We start from the raw sequence: 21625 nt of genomic DNA on the forward strand, positions 1-21625 counted from the left end.
CAGCGTGGTGACTCACAGGGTGACGTCAGCATGCTGTCCCATGGATTGATGTCAGTGTGCTGTCTCGCAGTGTGACATCAGAGTGCTCTCCCAGAGTGACATTGGCCTGGTGACTCACCGAGTGACATCAGCATACTGTCCCATAGATGGATGTCAGTGTGCTGTCTTGCAGCGTGACATCAGAATGTTCTCACAGTGACATCAGCCTGCTATCCCACAGAGTAATGTTGGTGTGCATCCTGTAGAGAGACGTCAGCCTGCTATCTTGTCAGGTGCTGATGGCGTGGTCTAATATAGAATGAATTGCACAATTTTCTGCCCTTGGCTACTGATAATTAAAGAAAGACAGATGGACAAATAGATATCAAAATGGAAAGTCAGCACATCCCATCCAATGAAAGTGCTTGTGCATTTGGATTTAAATGGGGATAAAACCATAAGACACAGGAGCATAAATAGGCTATTCAGCCCATCGAGTCTGCCCCACCATTTAATCATGAGCTGATCCATTTTCCCACTCAGCCCGACTGCCTGGGTTTTTCTCCATAACCTTTTGATGCCCTGGCTAATTAAAAACCTATCAATCTCTGACTTAAATACAACCAATGACTTGGTCTCCATAACCACTGTGGTGACAAATTCCACAGATTCACTACCCAGGCTCAAGAAATTCCTCCACATCTCTGTTCTAGTGGACGCCCTTCAATCCTGAAGTCATGCCCTCTTGTCCTGGACTCTCCAACCATGGGAAACAACCTTTCTACATCTACTCTCCCCGTGCCTTTCAACATTAGAAATGTTTCAATGAGTTCCTTCATTCTCCTAAATTGCAATGAATATAGACCAAGAACTGTCAAACACTCCTCATATGACAACCCTTTCATTCCCAGAATCATCTTTGTGAACCTCCTCTGAAGCCTCTCCAGTCAGTACTCCCTTTCTTAAATGAGGAGCCCAAACTGCTCAAAATACTCCTTAGACCTCACCAGTGCCCCATAAAGCCTCATAGCACATCCCTGCTCTTGTTTTCTATTCCTCTTGAAATGAATGCCAGCATGCATTTGTCTTCTTTACCACCGACTCAACCTGCAAGTTTATCTTCAAGGTATTCTGCATAAGGACTCCCAGGTCTCTTAACTTTTGGGTATTTTTAATTTTGGACCTGTATGGAACAGAAATTCACTGACTGTGTGTAGTTTAGATGGCTGGCCCCTCCTTTGTCTCCAACCCCACCTACTCCAATAAAAACCCAGGTTTTCCCACCTTACTTCAGATTCACCTGAGGACTATTGTGTATACTGGCCATCGATTGTAAGCTATTAAAAGTGTGTTTGTACTCCTCTCAAGTCTCTGAGTGCAATCAGTCGCATTACAGTACCCATTTAGAAAATAGCCTGCCTGCTTATTTTTTCTACCAAAGCGCATGACCGTACACTTTCTGACATAGTGTTTCATTTACCACTTCTCTGACAATTTCCCTAATCTGTCTGAGTCATTTTCCTTAACATTACCTCCTCCTCCACCCTTTTTCATATAACCATATAACCACTTACAGCACAGAACAGGCCAGTTCGGCCCTACTAGTCCATGCTGTAGCAAATCCCCACCCTCCTAGTCCCACTGTCCAGCACCCGGTCCATACCCCTCTAGTCCCCTCCTATCCATGTAACGATCCAGTCTTTCCTTAAATGTAACCAATGATCCCGCCTCGACCACGTCTGCCGGAAGCTCATTCCACATCCCCACCACTCTCTGCATAAAGAAATTTCCCCTCATGTTCCCCTTATAATTTTCCCCCTTCAATCTTAAACCATGTCCTCTAGTTTGAATCTCCCCCTTTCTTAATTGAAAAAGCCTATCCAGATTTACTGTCTGTCCCTTTTAAAATCTTAAACACCTCTATCAAGTCCCCTCTCAATCTTCTACGCTCCAGAGAAAAAAGCCCCAGTCTGCACAACCTTTCCCTGTAACTCAGACCCTGAAATCCTGTCAACATTCTCATGAACCTTCTCTGCACTCTCTCTATTTTGTTTATATCTTTCCTATAATTTGGTGACCAAAACTGTACACAGTTCTCCAAATTTGGCCTCACCAATGCCTTGTACAATTTCATCATAACCTCCCTACTCTTGAATTCAATACTCCGATTTATGAAGGCCAACATTCCAAATGCCGCCTTCACCACACCATCTACCTGAGTATCAGCCTTGAGGGTACTATTTACCATAACTCCTAAATCCCTTTGTTGCTCTGCACTCCTCAATTGTCTACCATTCAATGTATATGACCTATTTAAATTTGCCTTTCCAAAATGCAGCACCTCACATTTATCTGTATTAAATTCCATCAGCCATTTCTCAGCCCACACCTCCAGCCTTCCTAAATCACCTTTTAATCTACGGTAATCTACCTCACTGTCCACAACACCACCAATCTTTGTGTCATCCGCAAACTTGCTTATCCAATTTTCTACCCCTACATCCAGATCATTAATATATATAACAAATAATAGTGGACCCAGGACCGAACCCTGAGGAACTTCACTAGTCACCGGCCTCCAATTGGACAAACAATTTTCTGCCACTACTCTCTGACACCTTCCATCCAACCACTGCTGAATCCATTTCACTACCTCCTTATGCCTCCACCTTTTTTCCTAACCTCCTGTGGGGAACTTTGTCAAAAGCTTTACTAAAGTCCAAATAGACAACATCCACAGCTTTCCCTTCATCAACCTTTTTTGTAACCCCCTCGAAGAACTCAATCAGGTGTGTCAAGCATGATCTACCCCTGACAAAACCATGCTGATTACTCCCTATCAATCCTTGTACCTCCAAAAATTTGTAAATAGCATCCCTCAGAACATTTTCCATCAACTTGTCCACCACAGACGTCAGACTTACAGGCCTATAATTCCCAGGTTTGCATTTAGACCCTTTCTTAAACAGAGGAACTACATGTGCCACCCTCCAATCCTTTGGTACCACCCCCGTGGCCAGTGACATCCTAAATATCTCTATTAATGGCCCCACTAACTGTCCACTAGCCTCCTAGAGTGTCCTAGGGAATATTTTGTCCGGTCCGGGAGATTTATCCACCTTTATCTTTTTTAACACAGCCATCACTACCTCCTCGGTTATCCTTATATGCTTCATGACCTCCCCACTATTTTTCTTTATTTCAACTGGTTCAACATTTTTTTCCCTAGTGAATACCGAGGCAAAGAAATCATTCAAAATTTCCCCCATTTCCTCAGACTTCTCACTCAGCCTACCCTCGCTATCTACAAGGGGTCCAATTTTATCTCTCACTAATCTTTTACTTTTAATGTACTTATAGAAACCCTTTGGATTTATTTCTACTCTGTCAGCCAAAGCCTCTTTATGCCTTTTTTTGGCCTTTCTAATTTCTTTCTTAAGATTCCTCCTACACTCCTTGAAGTCCTCCTTCAACTTCTCAGCTCCCTGCTCTTTATACCTCTTGTACACCTCCCTTTTTCTCCTAACCAAATTTCCAATATTCCTCGAAAACCAAGCCTCCCTATGACTTCCAGCTTTTCCTTTGATCCAGACTGCGACATAACTACTCTGTACCCTCAAAATTTCTTTTTTGAATATCCTCCATTTTTCATTAACATCCTTACCTGAAAATATCCTGTCCCACTCAATACTCCCCAAATCCCTTCTTATTCCTACGAAATTTGCTCTTTTCCAATCCAGAACCTCAACTTTAGGCCTCTCCTTGCTCTTCCTTAAAACTACTCCAAAACTAACAGAATTATGGTCACTAGACCCAATTGGTTCTCCAACATTAATGTCCGCTACCTGATCTAGCTCGTTCCCTAACAGGAGATCCAGTATTACACCATCCAGAGTCAGTTCTTCCACTAACTGATTTAGAAAACAATCCTGAACACATTTAACGAACTCCAGCCCATCCAGCCCTCTAACCGTATGGGTATCCCAATCAATGTGTGGGAAGTTAAAATCTCCCATGATCACTACCCTATGATTTTTACACATATACGTTATCTCCCTACAAATTTGTTCCTCTAATTCCCTTGGCCCATTTGGTGGTCTGTAATACACCCCTATTAGCACCCTCTTGCCTCCTCCACCCCTCAATTCCACCCAAACAGCCTCACTGGTCGATCCCTCCATACCATCCTGCCACCTCACGGCAATAATGTCCTCCCTAACAAGCAGAGCAAACTTGGCCACAATACCATTCATTCCATAATCTACGATATGAACATAAAAAGAATCAGCCCCAACACTGATGCCTTCGGATACTACTACAAATTGGCAGTCAAGCAGAATATGATCTCTGTATTCCGATTCTCTGCTTCCTGCCAATCAGCCAATGCTTTGCCCACACTAGCATGTTTCCTGTTATGCCATAGGCTCTTATGTGCAGCACCTGTTCAAGGCCTTCTAAAAACTTGAATACAGTGCATTTCCTTTATCCAGCCTGCATGACACTTCTTCAAAGAATTCCAATAGGTTTGTCAATTAAGATTTTCCCTTAAGGCTTTGCCTTATCTCGTCATGTGCCTCCAAGTACTCTGTAACATCATCCTTGTCAATCGACTCCAATATTTTCCCAACCACTGACATCAGGCTAATTTCGACTGCCTTTCTGCTTTCCTGAATCGCAGGATGACATTTGTGATTTATAGTTTTTAAAATTTAGACACAGCAATAACAGACCCGTTTGGCCCATGAGCCCTTCCCAACCAATTACACCCAATTGACCTACACCGCCAGTACATTTTGAATGGTGTGAGGAAACCAGAACATCTAGATGAAACTAACAGAGCTACGTCATTCCCTCTGCTTACCTACTTATCCTTTCAATACACTGTGAAATTCAGCTCTCAATGACAACCATCCTTTAGTCATCACTCCGTGATGGCTACATCATACATGCCAAACTGTAGACGTACTACAAGACCATCCATTTATTTTTTTTTATGCTGCGTGCATTTAAATACAAAACTTTTAACCCTTTATTTGTTACTTTTTTTTTACTCTGGATCCCTGATTCTTTGTAACTCATCCTAATGGCTGCAATTTTGCCCTATCTGTCTGTCCTTTCACATAAACTCCCTACCAGCAGACCTTACTAGTGCACCAACCACCTCTTCTTCTGCTTCTTCTCCTGTGAATATAGTTTAAATCTCTCCACCCACCCAACAGCATCAGCAAACCTCACTGCCAGGATATCAGTTCCCCTCAAATTCAGCTGCAATCTATTCCACTTCCCTAGAAAAGGTTCCAATGATCCAAGAACTTGAAACCTTGCCTCTTCACCATCTCTTCAGCCAATCATTTGTCTGCACCATCTTCCTGTTCTAAACCTACTTTGCAGGACCTCTACCCCAGTCCTGTCTATGTAATTCATACCATGATGCACTACAATCACTGGTACATTCTCTACCCGCTCAGAGACATCCTGTACCCTAGCACCCAGGAGGCAACACACTATCCTGGAGTCTCTTTTGCAGCTGCAGAATCTCCCATCTATAATCCTATCAAGTCCCCATATGACTATTGCTCTACCTGACTTCACCCTTCGCTTCTGAGGCTCAGAGTTGACCATGGTGCTATTGGTCTGGCTGCTGCCTTGCCCAGATAGGCCATCCCAGTCAGTAGAGTCCAAAGAGGTATACTCGAGGGAATGGTCACAGGAGTATCCTGCATGGACTGCCTGTTCCCTTTCCCTCTCCTGACTGTTACTCAGCTACCTTCCTCCTGCCCCCTTGGTGCGATTGCATCCCTATAACTCCTGTCGATCATTCCTTCAGTCTCTCTAATAATCTGGAGTTCATCCATCCACAGTTCCAATTCTCTAACATGCATAGGGAAAATTGGAGTGGCCTTCACGGGGGACCTGGAGCTATATCTATTAGATAATTTAATGGAAATAAATGACAAATGGACCAAATATCAAACCTCATTTATCAAAATAGCACTGGTGGTAGCAAACAAAAAAATCATGATCATTTGGGCCAGAAAACGTTTTGCAAACGAGACTCTTGGAGTTTGCCAAGGTGGAATAACGGAAGAATTCAGCCACTGAAGTTGGAATTTGAGGGCCAAACCCATCGGGACCATTGCCTGAAGAGGGCGCACAAAATGAGTGACCCGGTGCGGATTCGCAAGACCAACATGGCCTGTTTCCGCTCCGTAAATGGTTATATGGTTATAGGTGCTGCAGTTGGATGGACTTCTCACAGATGAAGTCATCAGAGATATTATTGGCTTCCCGGACTATCCACATTCTGCAGGAGAAGCATATCCCTGCCCTGTCTGCCATTCCCACCGTCAATGATGCATGGTAGGCACAAGGATAGTACATTTAAATGAACTGAATCATGCTTGTGTGACATTGTGGACTAAGTATAGTAAAACCCCTGGTATCCAGCACTTATGGGTATTAGTAGATGCTGGGTAATAATATTTTCTGGTTTCTTGAGACTTACATTTACAATGCCTAACTAATACACATGCATTAAGAATAAAGTTTATAAGACAAAGGCAAAAATACAGCACTGTACTTACACTGAACAAACATTACTTGCATGAATATATAAACCTTAAAGTAGGGGTGGCCAACCTTTTACATTTCATGCACGAGTTCAGGTGCACCACACAACTCCTGTACCCCCATTCAATTCTTGTAAAAATATGCTAATATGGACGGATTTAGCATTTTTACATGCTATATTGAGTTAATATAAAAACAAGATAGGCATTACTTACCTTAATTAGACTTGTGAGTCAGTTTTGATTTTGCCAAGCTTCTAATGTTTGGAGTTAAATTAGTTACTGCAAATGTTCACAAAGGATGAACAAAGCACAATTCTGTGGCGCACAAGTGCCAATTGTAAACTGACTGGCAAAATTCGAGTATCGGCTCTCGGACCGGATAGAAAACACCCCAGAACCCCTGCCTAAGTGATCAAATTATGATAATAGTCCATGAATGGGCCCCATGTCTTGTCAAATTCAACCTTGGTCTCTTTAACATTATATCTAATTTTCTCCAAACTCAAGCAAGACACAACATCCTGTAACCATTGCATATGAGTTGGTGCTACGGTGTCTTTTCATCTTATCAAAATTGCGTTTTAGATTTATTCACAATAAAAACCCATTTCTAGCTTCAAGCTACTTGAATTCCAGCTATAAATTTTTTTTCTACAAATCGGTTTTGGTTAACAATGTTTGCATGAGTAAGCATACTGTTTTTATTATTATCACTGGGGTGCAATGCACTACTTCTAATCTTCCAAAGCACCACTTTTGGTGCATGCGCTATAGGTTGGCCATTCCTATCTTAAAGCATCACTGTTATGCTATGATTGGCTGTTACCGGCTGGACACGCCACCCAAGAATGATCCTACCCATAGCCCTTTGCATGCTCCCCATTCCACTCTGTCTTGATCAGTCAGTGGGGTTGACGGTTGTTCCGGTCTATAGTTCCTAAAACCCTATCAGTTCCACAATTTAAATCTATTGTGATTATGGATGGTGTATCAATTTTATTTTATTTTCAGTCAACATTTAACTGTTTCTGCATCTGCATGTTCCTCTTCCTCCATAGAGCCGTCTGAATGCTATAACATTATAATTAACCCCATCCTCCCCCAAATTTACAGATAAAGGCTCTGACTGAATCAACTCTTATTTACAGGGATAAGGAGACACTTTTAGAGAGTCACCCCAATGAAAAGTGGCAGCAACCAGCTCTTCAACCTGGGACACACAATTTTATTCAAATACAACTTTAATCAAACAGCTGCAACAAGCAAAGCATGACCAAGGCACTTCACTGGCTGCATATTTACTCCCATCTTCACCAAAGGTTTATGTGTGACTTCAAATAACATATACTTTTACAATTATAAACATACATATTTTTACCTAGTATTTTATTCTTATTTATTTTAATTTTTAGAATTTTTTTTGTTTTGTTTTCTGCCGATTGCTTGAATTCCAGATACCAGGGTTGTACTGTAATTAGATATTATCTGGTTTTAGTTGGAGCTCTGGTCCCCCAAGTAACAGTTAGCTTCAAAGAAATTAGGTGGCACCACACTTGCAAAATGTACTTTCTGTTCTTGGAGACACATTTTCTGTTCTTATTCCCTGATCCCAATTTTATTGAATACCATGATGTTATTGTTTGTAACTGATAATGAACAAGCTGACAAGAGTTGTCATAATTGGAACTGGATACCCTGGGGAGGAGTGGGGGAGTGCGATACCATTTGCCCCTCAGTATCGCTGAGTCAATTTTAAAAAAAGTAGGCACACGGCACAATAACTGTCCCTTCCAGTTCATGAGCCCATCCTGCCCAACTGCATCAATTAACTTACAACCCCCATACATTTTTGGGGGGTTGGAGAAAACTGGAGTACCAGAGAAAACCCACACAGATACAGGGAGAACGTACAAACGCATTACAGACAGTGCCAGATTCAAACTCAGGACACCAGCACTGTAATGGCATTGCCAAAGGAGTAATGAGTACTTAGAGCAGCATGCAATCTGCTGGAGGAACTCAGGTGGTCAAGCTATATCAGTGGGAGAAAAAGAATTGTTGATATTTCCAGTCAGAACCCTTCGTTAAGGCTGATAGTGTGGAGGTGAGATAGCCAGTGTAATAAGAACAGAGTGGAAGGGTTAGAATGGGGGCCAGGAGGGTAGTGGTGAACCAGCTAGGGGTGAAGGATGACAGACTGACAGAGAGAGTCACAGATGGAGATGGGAGCCAGAAGTTATCGATTGGCAGGAACCAGACAAAGGGAGGGTAAGCAATAGGGGAGGATATCAGGTGGAAAAGATAAGGGGTGAGGCTGGAGAAAGCTGATATGGAAACAAGCCTGGAATCTGATAACAAAGAAGGTGATAATAGTGATGTGATAGAATTATTAGGGGAGAGGTGAAGCAAAGATTGAACCGAATGGAACTCAGTTGGGAGGGGGTCCTGTTGGTGACATATGGGTGGAAGAGGATGGAAGCAGAAGGAGGGAGGGGAATGAGAAAGGGTTTGGGGGGGGGGGCTGGGTGGAGTATGTGGGAAAGTAGACAAAAATGGGGGGGGGTGGTAGAGGGGAAGGGAAATCTTCAGATTCCAGCATCTGCAGTTTCTTGTATCTCCAGAGAACTGTGCACCTGTTTGATATCTAGTCTTTCACAGCTCATCCACTCCCTAAATGCAAATGCCTGAATCATAACTGGAAGTCACTCTTCTTCTTCCTCATTCTTGCTAACAACATTTCCCCACATATTTTTTGGGAGTTGCAAGCAGATTGTGAATGGCTGTGATGCACCTAATTTAGGAGCCAGACATTGTCACAAAGCTGAAAGATCAATTTTTGTGGGATATGCCTTTAAAGCAGATGGAATCATGGTGAAGGGGCCTCCTCTGGGCTGAGGTGCACTGGGCTCACATGTGCAATGCCACAATGAGCGCCAACAAGCATGCAACAGGATCATTGAGTTCAGGTGTAACATGCCATATCGCACATGCAGAATGCTATCGAGTGGCAAGTAAGTTGACACAGGTCAAAGTCTATTCCTCTGCAATATTCAACTTTGAAATTTTCTCCTCATACTAATGAAGTTTTTGATAAGCTAGCAGTTCAACTAACCGGACAGCACAGTAAAAGAATTCCCTTCCACTGTTGTTTATTTCCCATTGATTTTGTATGATGTATGTTGTTTGGTTTATTTCACTAGTGTTGGTCAAATAAAAACAGAACATGCTGTAAAGTGGAGCAGGCAAGACAGAGACAGAGAAAATTCCAGATTCTGTTTTGCTTTTCCTCATTCTGTTTGAAAGTCATCAACGTGAAAGTTTAATTCTATTTTTTTATCTTCCTGCAGTCACTGCTTGACTTGCCGACTACTTCCCACATTTTCGTCTTTTAATTCCAAATTTTCAGCATTTTTACCTTTTGACTAACAATAATCAGACTTTACCTTCATTTGGAAAAATGTACCTGCATCTCTACCCACACTTGTTTTAAATTTCTCATGCTGTCTAAATATATCAACATGCCAGTAAAAAATCTGAGTAAAGTATCAGGAGATCAAAACCACATTTATATTCTGCCAAGTTGAAATGATCAACAAGTTAAGAAGTTACAAATGTATGAAATGCCCATGGTATTCTTGGCATGCCTTTACTTGTCACATTTGATCCATCAACACAACAAAAGAAAATGATGAAAAGAGACTGAACGCTGCTCAGGAAATCATTTCCTGTGTACACAAAAGGAACCCAGGTTTTATTTTGTCACCTGCCAATGTTTGAACACCAAGACGTAATGACAGTAAAATCATAAATCTCAATTTTCTCATTAAAGGACAAGAATTGGGACTATGTTTTTCTGTAATATTGAAAGCTATGAATGCATATGGAATTGGTCAATTTTTCAACCACAGCCAAGATATTTCAAGCCACGTAAAGTACTGCCAAAAAAAAACCTCCTTGAATAAGGAATAAAAATAAACACAATTTCTCTCTTTAGAAATATGATTTGAGATGCTATTGCATTCTGGGTAATAAGATGCAAGTCTGCTCTGTGTGTTCTAAAGTAATATTATACAACAGTTAAGAACAACTCCTTCTTCATCCTGAAACAGTACCTGGTATTTTCAAAGTTCCCTTTCCTGATCTCCTCAGCTTTCACTTGTAAAGTCTCATTCAGAACTCATTATTTCCATTTCTCTCTCCCGCACTGACCACTCCATTATTGCCATCTCCATAGACCTCACTTAACAATCAAAAATCTTGCCTCTACCTTCAATCCTGTCCCAGATTTCTCAAAATTATATTTGTAACATTCTCAGCTCTCACACCTCTGACATACTCCACACTCTACTGTCTCTCTTGAAACTTTTGGACTTTAAATACACACTCTGGAATTCTCCCTGTAAACTTCCCTAATCCACAACTCTTCCTTCATATGCCAATTTTGCCTCAGTAACGGAGCCTCTGACATATAATCCTGGCTGATACTCTAGGTTCTGTGGTTGTAGGCATAGCTTTTAAGATGAACTGTCAATTCAAGAACTTATTTTAAGGAAGACATTGTTAAAATATGATGTCTCAATGTCGTGGGCCCAAAAATTGTTCCTCAAGTAACATCATTAAAGTAGACTGGCCCAAATTTTGCTGGCAAGTATTGAATTTGTCCCTGGACCACATGGAATGCAGCCATGGAGCCTCACCTGCTCAGTACTTATCCAAGGGAGAGACTCATGTATTTACATTTGTCCAAGCATCCACAATAAGGAAAATAAAGCAAAGAGGTTGTAAGCTCCCTTTCTTTAATGATATTGGTTCAATATTGTTAATGATTTACAAGTATTTCTTGATGTTTTAGGTCAAATACTTTGTATTTAAAAACAGCTATCTTTAAATGACATGCAGACATTTCAATTTTAATTATTATGAAACATTAGTGACATTTGATGGTGCATTTGTCCCAACTGTTAAAGGGGAGTCAGGTAGGGATTCTTCAGTGCTTGAGTAAAGGTCCAGCTGGCATCCAGGACAATGAGCCAGGAAAGTCAGCCCCTGGACCTGACCAACTCATGCTGCCCTGCTCTGTCTGTCTATTCCAGATGTGAGGCAGACTGCTAGAGATACTGAATCCCAGAGCATTTCTTCACACCAACATTTTCATGGAGGAGGAATGGAGCAGGACTAGCCCTCAGAGCCGTAGATTAGCAGCAGCAATTGTGGGGCAAGGGTGGAGTGGGTGACAGCTGCCCTGAAGAGGTGCTGGAGCAGGTGTGAATGAAGATATATTGCCGACTTTCACCCTGAGCCCTTCAAGGAATAGACAGGGAATCTCAGAAAATCTCAGAATTCAGCCAATGCTGGCTGGGGGAGGAATCCAGACCAACAAAAAGTGTTAATTGGATATGATATGGGATGAGGTAAGAATTTATCCTGCTTGTTCAAAAAGAGATAGGGAAAAGGGAGAGAGAGTAAGAGCTGGAAGAAGGTGATGGGGAAGAAGTTCCCAGGGTAGGGGGGGGGGGGTGTTTAACAAGAGCTAGAGAAGAAATCATTAATGCCATCTGGTTAGAAGATGAGGTGTTATTCCTCCAATTTACAGTTGGTCTCAGTCTGTATGTCAGTAAGGGAATGGATGGGGAATTGCAATGGGTGCCCACTGAGAGATCCACGCTATTGCGGAGGACAAAGCCGAGGTGCTCAACAAAGAGATCTCCCAGTCTAAGTCCAGTCTCTCCGATGTAGAGGAGATCAGAGCAGGAGCACCGGATGCAGTAGATGAACCCTGCAGATTTACAGGTAAAATGATGCATCACTGTTTTGGGCCCCAAATGGTGGTGAGGGAGAAGATGTAGGTGCAAGTGAAGCATCTCCTGTGGTCACAGGGGTAGGTCCCAAAGGGATAATTTGTGGGGAGGGAGGAGTGGACAAGGGAGTCACAGAGAGAGCGATCCATGCAGAAGGCAGGGAGGGGAGGAGAAGGGAATTTATATCTAATGGTGGGATCAAGTAGTAGGTGGCGGAAATGGCGGAGGAGGATGTGTTGGATGCAGAGGGTTGTGGGGTGATAGGTGAGGACAAGAGGAATCCTGTCCTTGTTGCACGTAGGGGCAGAGGGGGCCAGGGTAGATCTACAGGTAATAGAGGATATGCGGGTGAGTGCCGAGTTGATGGTGACAGAGGGAAAGCCACATTGTTTTAAGAAGGGGGGATATCTCTGATGATCTTACATGCAGATGCGACAGAGATGGAGGAATTGAGAGAATGGAATGGAATCCTTATAGGGGACAGGGTGGTAAGAAGTGTAGTCGAGATAGACGTGGGAGTTGATGGGTTTATAGAAGATGTTTGTTGAGAATTTGTCTCCTGGAGACAGAGAGGTCGAGGAAAGGAAGAGTGTTGCTAGAGATGGACCAAATGAATTTGAGGTCAAAAGTGGATGAAGTCAATGAGCTCATCATGGGTGTACCAAAGTAGTCATTGATGTAGCAGAGGAAAAGTTGAGGGGCTTTGCCTTTGTAGGCACAGATTGCTCCATATAGCCAACAAAAAGGCAGGCATAGCTGGGGCCCATGGCAACCCCTTTGACCTGGAGAAAGTGGAATGAGCCAAAGGGAAAATTATTGAGGGTGAGGATAAGTTCTGCCAGCTGGAGGAGGGTGGTGGTGGAGGGGGACCAGTTGGATCTATTGTCCAGAACAAAAATGAATGTGTGAATGAAAATGATTGTTCTCAACGCGCAGGAATGAGAGCATCCATTGTCAAACAAGAAAAAGCTTCATTCAAGATGCTGAAGAATCTCATTCACCTTTAGAAGCTTTTTGTACCAGCTGAGAATGGATTGAGCCTCTGTGCTGGAAATGCATTTCAACAACCGGCTCACTGAACGCCTTCTGTCCCATTTATTCTCAAGCTGATAACTCACGTACCACTTCTGATGAAGAAGAAGCGTGTTCCCATCTGTTGCACTGGGACATTTCTGGCCCATTAAAGCAACACTGAACAGATATTATGAGACTGTTAAAATGAAGGAGATTTTTTTCTTTTGTCAAGTAAGGTCAATACTTACATTTATTTGATGACAGTTGAGATTTGAACTGTCCTCGTACGAGTCTACAAGTGGAGCCGTTGCCACTGCAGACTCCACAGTTATCTTCCTTGGCACTGCTTCCCAACTGATGATCACAGCCAACAACCTGCCAAGAACACCAGAGCATTACTGCAGCCTGCATTACATCAATACTGCAAGGGACAGTTACAGTATATTCAGAGGGACCTATCTAAAGTTACAGCTCAGATGCAGAAGGCATTAAACTCTGGTTATCAGCCACATTTTCCCTCAAGTACATAAATAAAGTGACACATTGTTGAAACTAGTGTTCAGGATTAGCTTCTTTATTTTCAATGTCAGTTAAACAATGATCAGAGACAGTCTTTCAGCACAGATACAGGTCCTTTGGTCTACCAAGTCAGAGTTTTACCCTCAAGCATCCACTTACACTCATCCCACTTTATTCTTTCCACACCCCCTCTGATTTGGTCATTCATCGACAACAGGGGTCAAGGTACAGTAGTCAATTAACCAATAACCTGAGAACCTTGTGATGTGGGTGAAGGTTTGCATATTCTTCACCCAAGCATAAGCTCTACACAACAGTAACAAACTTAAGTTGCTGAAGTTAGAAGGTGGCAGGTTCACCATCACCACCACTGTCCTTCTCGCTGAGCAGTTATGAAAAGTTTGGGTCAATGAGAATAAATCATTCCAAAATATGCTTCCAGTTTGTGACTGAGGAGGATAACACTGGGGGCTGACATCAGCCATTCAGTCTTGATATAGGGTCTTGACCCATATGATTGCCCCACCATTTCTATCCATGAATGTTGCCTGATCTGCTGAGTTCCTCCAGCAGCTCATTTGCTTGTTTCTCATTGTCCTATCACTTATATTATAACCTTCTCTCAGTTTGCCCCTCAACTTCCTATGCTATGAACAACTGGAACGGATGGGGTGGATATCGAGAAATGGTTGGATGGTGCCAGAACAACAATCTTGCTCTCAATATCACTAAGACCAAGGATCTCATTGTTGATTTTAAAAGGAGGAGGATGAAAGATCACCAATTTGTTCACATTGATGGGGACAGAGGTGGAGAGAGTTAGTATCTTCAATTTCCTGGGAGTCCATATATCAGAAGACATCCTTCAACCAGTGCATCAAGGCACCCATGACGAGAGCACACCAATGACTATACTTTTTAAGAAGTCTAAGGAGATTTGGCATATCGTCAAACACTCTATAGGTGTACTGTGGAATGTAAATTGACTGGTCACATCACAGCCTGGTTCAGTCATTCAAGTGCCCAGGGATGTAGATGGCTACAAAAGGTAGCAAACATGGCAAATATTTGGGCAGAGCAGTTAGTGTAGTGGTTAGTGCAATGCTGTCACAGCGCCAGCGATTGGGACTGGGGTTCAAATCCTGCACTGTCTGTAAGGAGTTTGTACGTTCTCCCCGTGTCTGTGTGGGTGGGCTTCAGTTTCCTCCCACTGTTCAAAATGTTCCAGGTTTGACGGTTAATTGGATGTAATTGGGCAGCACGGACTCATGGGCCGAAATGGCCTGTACTATGTTATGTATTAAAAAAAAATTAAAATTAAAAATAAAAGCCATGTCCATCATAGGTCTGACTTCACATCCATTGAAGACATCCAAGTGTGATGCTCCCTCAAAGAGGCAGCCAACTTCATAAATGACCCCATCACCCTGGTCACAACCTCTTCTTACTACCTTTGGGAAGAACATACAAAAGCCCAAAGAGCCACATCTCTAGGTTTAAGAACAGTGCCGATGGCTATCATGTTCTTGACCCTCCACTCGTTACACTAATCATGCCCTGCTCTGACACAACAAAAAGGACTATCTGCACTATTGTAAAACCACTTTTTTTCTAGCATTATGGTAACTGTGAATATTTATTATCTCTCTCTTTTGTGAGATGACAATAAACTGATTTTTCAGAGAAAACAAGCCAAATTGCTTTGCTAGTTTTCTAAAACACAAAAATCTCTGCAAATAATTAGAACATTTGTAAACTGCAAAAAAAATCAATTAAAACATTGTATTAGTAGTTAATTAAAACAAACAAAATTAAAAAAAAAACATTTTCCTCACACCCCAGGCTGGGAATCCTCATTCTCTCCATCAATAAGGCAGGCTTATGGAGAACTGGAGAGCCAGATTCTTCATGCGAAGCTCTGTACATCTGGGCTCTGCTTCTGGGATTCAGGATGACCCATTGATGGGATTGTAACAGCACGTGGATTGTGTCCCCCACATGGCTCTGTGAAGGATCTGAGTTGTCCCAGTACCGGCGAGCAAAGGCTTGCTGAATGCCTGCACTGCCCTTTGAAACCATCAGTTTTATCAGATCCATTTGGCCCAACGGACCAACGTTGGATTGAAAATTAACAATCAGCCCAGCATCAGCGGCTATTTGCAGTAGAGAATCATAAATATCTGTATGCTGAAAGCCTCAACATCAATTATTAAAACAGGCCGTTCCTACAGTCCCCAAACAGTAATTCATCTGACCACACTAACAGTTCCCCTTCATACCTTGAAATCTTGATCTAATCATTCTTTAATCTTTTAAGCCCGAGGGCACATAACTCAATTTGTGTAATCGCTCCTCCTTCTTTAGCCCAGGGAGTTCAAGCATCATTTGGCACTCCCTACTTCATAAGATGTGGTGCCCAGAATTGCTCCCAATGCTCCATGTATATTTAACTAGGGCTTTATGCAGCTGTAGCACGACATCTGCTCCGCCGTACTCCAGTTCTCCAAAGACTAGCATTCCATTAGATCTTCTGATTACTTTCGGTCTTGTTCCAAGATGGTTTAATGACTTTTGACCATGGATTGGACCAGAAAAGTTTTAAATACTATGACTTTAATTGTGGGGCTCCAGTTTAAGAACTGTTAAGGGAAATTCAGCCTCCATATTGTGAAAGAAAAGGGAAACCCAAACACTGGCCCACCCCCCAGCTGGGCACTGAACTAGCAGTACCTTCACACCTGCAGATGGACATTGAACCTCAGCACTCACACACCAGCTGGACAGTGAACTGTTCACAGCTGATGCTGCCCCTGTGTCTGGTCTCAGTCTTTCTCCAAGCTCTTGAGAACTTCCCCAAAATGCAATTTTATAAATGAAATAGCATTAATCTGTTCTGACATGTAAAGATTTATTGAAACTATTAAGAATGTGTTCAATTCTTCCCCCATTATGCTGGCTGGGTGAGATGCTGTTGTTGGGAGAGGTAAAGGAAGAAACTGAGGAGAAATGGACAGATGGTGATATCATGCAATATTAGAAGTTTGTTTGAAAGTCAATTATTCAATCAAAAGCATGCTTTAGGAATGATGTTTAGACTTTGGCAAGGCTCATAGTGATAGAGTCATACATCATAGAAACAGGCCATTCACTGTTTAACATTCTGGCCGTCTACAATAATCCAATTTGCGTGCATTAGGAATGTATCCTTTTCTGCCTTGCTTATTTGTGTCTTTCAAAATGCCTCTTAAATGTAATAATTGATCTGGCTCCACCATTCCCTCCAGCAGTGTGCTCTCTGTATAAAAACCTGCCTCTCAGATTCCCTTTCAAACTCGTTTCTCTGCCCTCTTGTCCTTGATATCGCAGACTAGAAAGATTTTGTCTATCTGCACCATCTATGCCTCTCATAATTTTATATACCTTATATTTCGGTGTATAAATCAGGTCATGAAACCCTAAAAAAAATCTCAAAGATGGGGGAATCGACATATGCTAGAATATACTTTTGAGACGTTAAAATCAGCTCAAAAACCACTCCATGCCAATTCGGTGTACAAGTTGATCCTTGAAAAACCAAAAACAAAACCCCAACTATCATAGATTTTCATTGAAATTATTATTGAAAACAACAACACATTTAGAACCCTTCAAAACCACTCTCGTTATTATCGTCTGAGGCAAAGATGGTGGCAAGCTGGTTAAATGGTCATCATAGGGGCCCCAGTCTGCATCTGATGAGGCGGATTCAGCTTTGTCATCAGTGTCCCACAATAAATCATCTTCCATGCCATCAATTGGACAAGGGATACTGTTTTAATGATTTTATTCCAGTCTCTATTTTAAGTTCGTCCCATGCCTTGAGCACGAAGTCACACAGCACATCAGGCGATGTGGCACACATTGCCCTGCCTTTTGTGAATGATTTTTCTGCACTCGACATCCATGTATTCCATTCCTCACACACAATCTTTGAATGGCTTCTTCAAGTAGACATCAAGAGGTTGAAATTTAGATGTCAAACCATCCAGGATAATCGGCATGTAAATATTATGTCGTGCTAATCTACTTTTAGTCTTCTCAGTTAATTGGCCATGCACGATAACACCATGGTAAACCTGGCCCATTTGTGGCCTGTATTTCTGGTTTACACAGATTTCACACCTTTCCATTCTACCATTCTATTGCCTATCATGTCAAAATTCATGGGGGTTTCATCCATGTTCCCAATATTTGCCAATGTAAGCCTATGTTTCTGCCGGTTACGTATAAAAAACTGGTGAAAACATACAACTTTATGGTAGTTTCTGAGCAATTTTTGTTTTTTGACCTAATGCCAGATTTCTCCTGTTCGTGAAATGGTTGCACCAGCCTACTGTAGCTTCAAAATCATTACCGAGTTCTGATGTAACTTTGGCCACTGCAGTGCAAATGTTCTTATTTTATTTCTGGTGACTGTGTAGCAATCTCACCTCTGTTCATGTACCCATTCTGCAACGTGATTTTCCAACTCTGGCCAATGACTGGTTCCTCTTCTCATTGAACATTGCCTTTTTGGTATGTTTCTTAAAATCTGTTCTTTCTTCCTCCAATCACTTACCAACTTCTCATATAAATATCAAATTTTCTTGAAGCAGCGCAGTTGTTGGTTTCCTTAACCATTTCTCTCACTTTTACTTTAAAACTTGCTTCATACTTTGGTCATTTTGATGGAGCCTCCATGATAACAATCACCTCCATAACATAACATAACAATTACAGCACGGAAACAGGCCATTAGGCCCTTCTAGTCCGCACCGAACCAAACACCCCTTTCTAGTCCCACCTCCCTGCACAATGCCCATAACCCTCCATCTTCTTCTCATCCATATATCTGTCCAACCTTTTCTTAAATAATACAATTGACTCCGCCGCCACTATTTCTCCCGGAAGATCATTCCACACGGCTACCACTCTCTGAGTAAAGAAGTTCCCCCTCATGTTACCTCTAAACCACTGCCCCTTAATTCTTAACTCATGTCCTCTTGTTTTAATCTTTCCTCCTCTTAACGGAAATAGTCTATCCACATCCATTCTGTCTATCCCTTTCATAATCTTAAATACTTCTATCAAATCCCCTCTCAACCTTCTACGCTCCAAAGAATAAAGACCCAATCTGTCCAATCACTCCCCATACTCCAGATGCTTAAACCCAGGCAACATTCTGGTAAACCTTCTCTGCACTCTCTCCACTCTGTTTATATCCTTCCTATAATTAGGCGACCAGAACTGCACACAGAACTCCAAATTAGGCTGCACCAACGTCTTATACAATCTCAACATCACCTCCCAACTCCTATATTCCATGCAATGATTGATAAAGGCCAGCATACTAAAAGCCTTCTTCACCACCCTATTCACGTGAATTTCTACCTTCAGGGAACGATGTACCGTTACTCCTAAATCTTTCTGCTCTTCTGTATTCCTCAATGCTCTCCCATTTACCACGTATGTCCTATTCTGATTCTTCTTACCAAAATGAAGCACCTCACACTTATCAGCATTAAATTCCATCTGCCATTTTTCAGCCCACTTTTCTAAGCAGCCCAAATCCCTCTGCAATCCTTGAAAACCTTCTTCATTATCCACTATTCCACCTATCTTAGTATCGTCTGCATATTTACTAATCCAATTCACCACCCCATCATCTAGATCATTAATGTATATAACGAACAACAATGGGCCCAATACAGATCCTTGAGGCACACCACTGGTCACCGGCCTCCAACCTGACAGACAATTATCCACTACCACTCTCTGGCCTCTCCCTTTCGGCCAATGTTCAATCCATTTGACTATCTTAAAATTTATACCTAAAGACTGCACCTTCCTAACTAACCTTCCATGTGGTACCTTGTCGAAGGCCTTACTGAAGTCCATATAGACAACATCCACTGCGCTACCCTCATCCACATTCCTAGTCACCTCTTCAAAAAATTCAATCAGATTGGTCAAACATGACCTTCCTCCCACAAATCCATGTTGAGTGCTCCTGATCAGACCCTGTCTATCCAGATGTTTATAAGTACTATCTCTAAGAATTTTCTCCATTAATTTACCTACCACAGACGTCAAACTTACAGGCCGATAGTTGCCAGGCTTCCTCCTTGAACCCTTTTTAAATAACGGAACCACATTCGCAATGCGCCAATCCTCCGGCACTATCCCCATATCTAATGACATTTGGAAAATTACCGCCAGAGCCTCTGCTATTTCCTCCTTCACTTCTCTCAATGTCCTGGGGAAGATCCCGTCTGGTCCCGGAGACTTATCCACCTTTATATTCTTCAAAAGCCTTAAAGCTACACCTTTTGTAAATGCTATATTCCCCATATTTACCCAATTTGCTTTTTTTTATCCCACATCTCCCAATATCCTTCTCCTTAGTGAATACCGAAGAAAAGAAACTCTAGGCTCCACACACAGTTTTCCACTCTGATTTTCTAAGGGACCAATTTTGTCTCTAGCTTTCCTCTTACCATTAACATATTTGTAGAACTCTTTTGGATTAGTTTTCACCCTGCTTGCCATAGTTTTCTCGTACCTTCTTTTAGCTTTCCTAATTCCTCTCTTAAGATTCCTCTTACATTCAATGTATCTTTCAAACATCTCCTTAACTCCATGCTTCTTATATCTAATGTACGCCTCCCTTTTTCTTCGAACCAAGTTTCCAATATTCCTTGAAAACCACGGCTCTCTCAAACCTTTTGCCCCTCCTTTTAACCCAACAGGAACATAAAGCTTTTGCACTCTCAAAATCTGATCTTTAAAAGACTTCCATCTCTCTACTACATCCTGCCCATAAAACAAATTGTCCCAATGCACACCCTGCAAGTCCTTTCGCATCTCCTCAAATATAGCTTTTCCCCAATCAAAAACCTCAATCCTTGGCCCTGATTTCTCTCTTTCCATAATGACATTGAAGCTGATGGCATTATGATCACTGGACCCGAAGTGCTCGCCAACACTAACCTCCGTCACTTGACCCATCCCATTTGCCAACAGTAGATCTAACACTGCTCCTTCTCTGGTTGGCACCTCTACATATTGTTGTAAAAAACTATCTTGCACACATTTCACAAACTCTAACCCATCCAGTCCTTTCACAGAATGTGTTTCCCAATCTATATGTGGAAAATTAAAATCTCCCATAATTACAATCCTGTGCTTATCACAAATATCTACTATCTCCCTACAGATTTGCTCCTCTAGGTCTCGGTCCCCTCCGGGTGGTCTATAATACACCCCTACAAGTGTAACCTCTCCTTTCCTACTCCTCAGTTCCACCCAAATAGCCTCCGTGGATGTGCCCTCTAATCTATCCTTCCTAGGAACCGCTGTAATATTTTCCCTGACGAGCAATGCAACCCCACCTCCTCTTGCCCCTCCGACTCTATCACACCTAAAACAACGAAACCCAGGGATATTCAGTTGCCAATCACATCCCTCCTGCAACCATGTCTCACTAATCGCTACCACATCATACTTCCAAGTATCAATCCACACCTTCAGCTCATCCACCTTTTTTACAATACTCCTGGCATTAAAATATATGAATTTCAGGGATTTCCCAATTTTTAATCCCTGTTTTCCCTCATCTTTAAGAACAACATTATTTACTTTTCCTGCCAATTGCCCTTCATCTTCTTCCAGAGCATTTCCCTTCTCTATCACCTGCCCATCCATATTCAAATACTTACTACAAAC

At 42.1% G+C, this 21625-nt stretch overlaps 1 protein-coding gene across 3 annotated transcripts in view; it reads right to left on the bottom strand.

The window, feature by feature from the left end:
* The window catches only part of LOC138757214 (ADAMTS-like protein 1), a 464147-nt gene that overhangs the window by 47703 nt on the left and 394819 nt on the right, over positions 1–21625 (bottom strand). For all 3 annotated transcript variants that reach the window (XM_069924203.1, XM_069924193.1, XM_069924209.1), the window contains one exon: positions 13612–13738. In XM_069924203.1, coding sequence (XP_069780304.1) covers positions 13612–13738 — 127 coding nt within the window. The remainder of the gene's footprint in view (positions 1–13611; positions 13739–21625) is intronic.

This window comes from Narcine bancroftii, chromosome 1 (genome assembly GCF_036971445.1).
Source record: "Narcine bancroftii isolate sNarBan1 chromosome 1, sNarBan1.hap1, whole genome shotgun sequence".
Taxonomy (NCBI): domain Eukaryota; kingdom Metazoa; phylum Chordata; class Chondrichthyes; order Torpediniformes; family Narcinidae; genus Narcine; species Narcine bancroftii.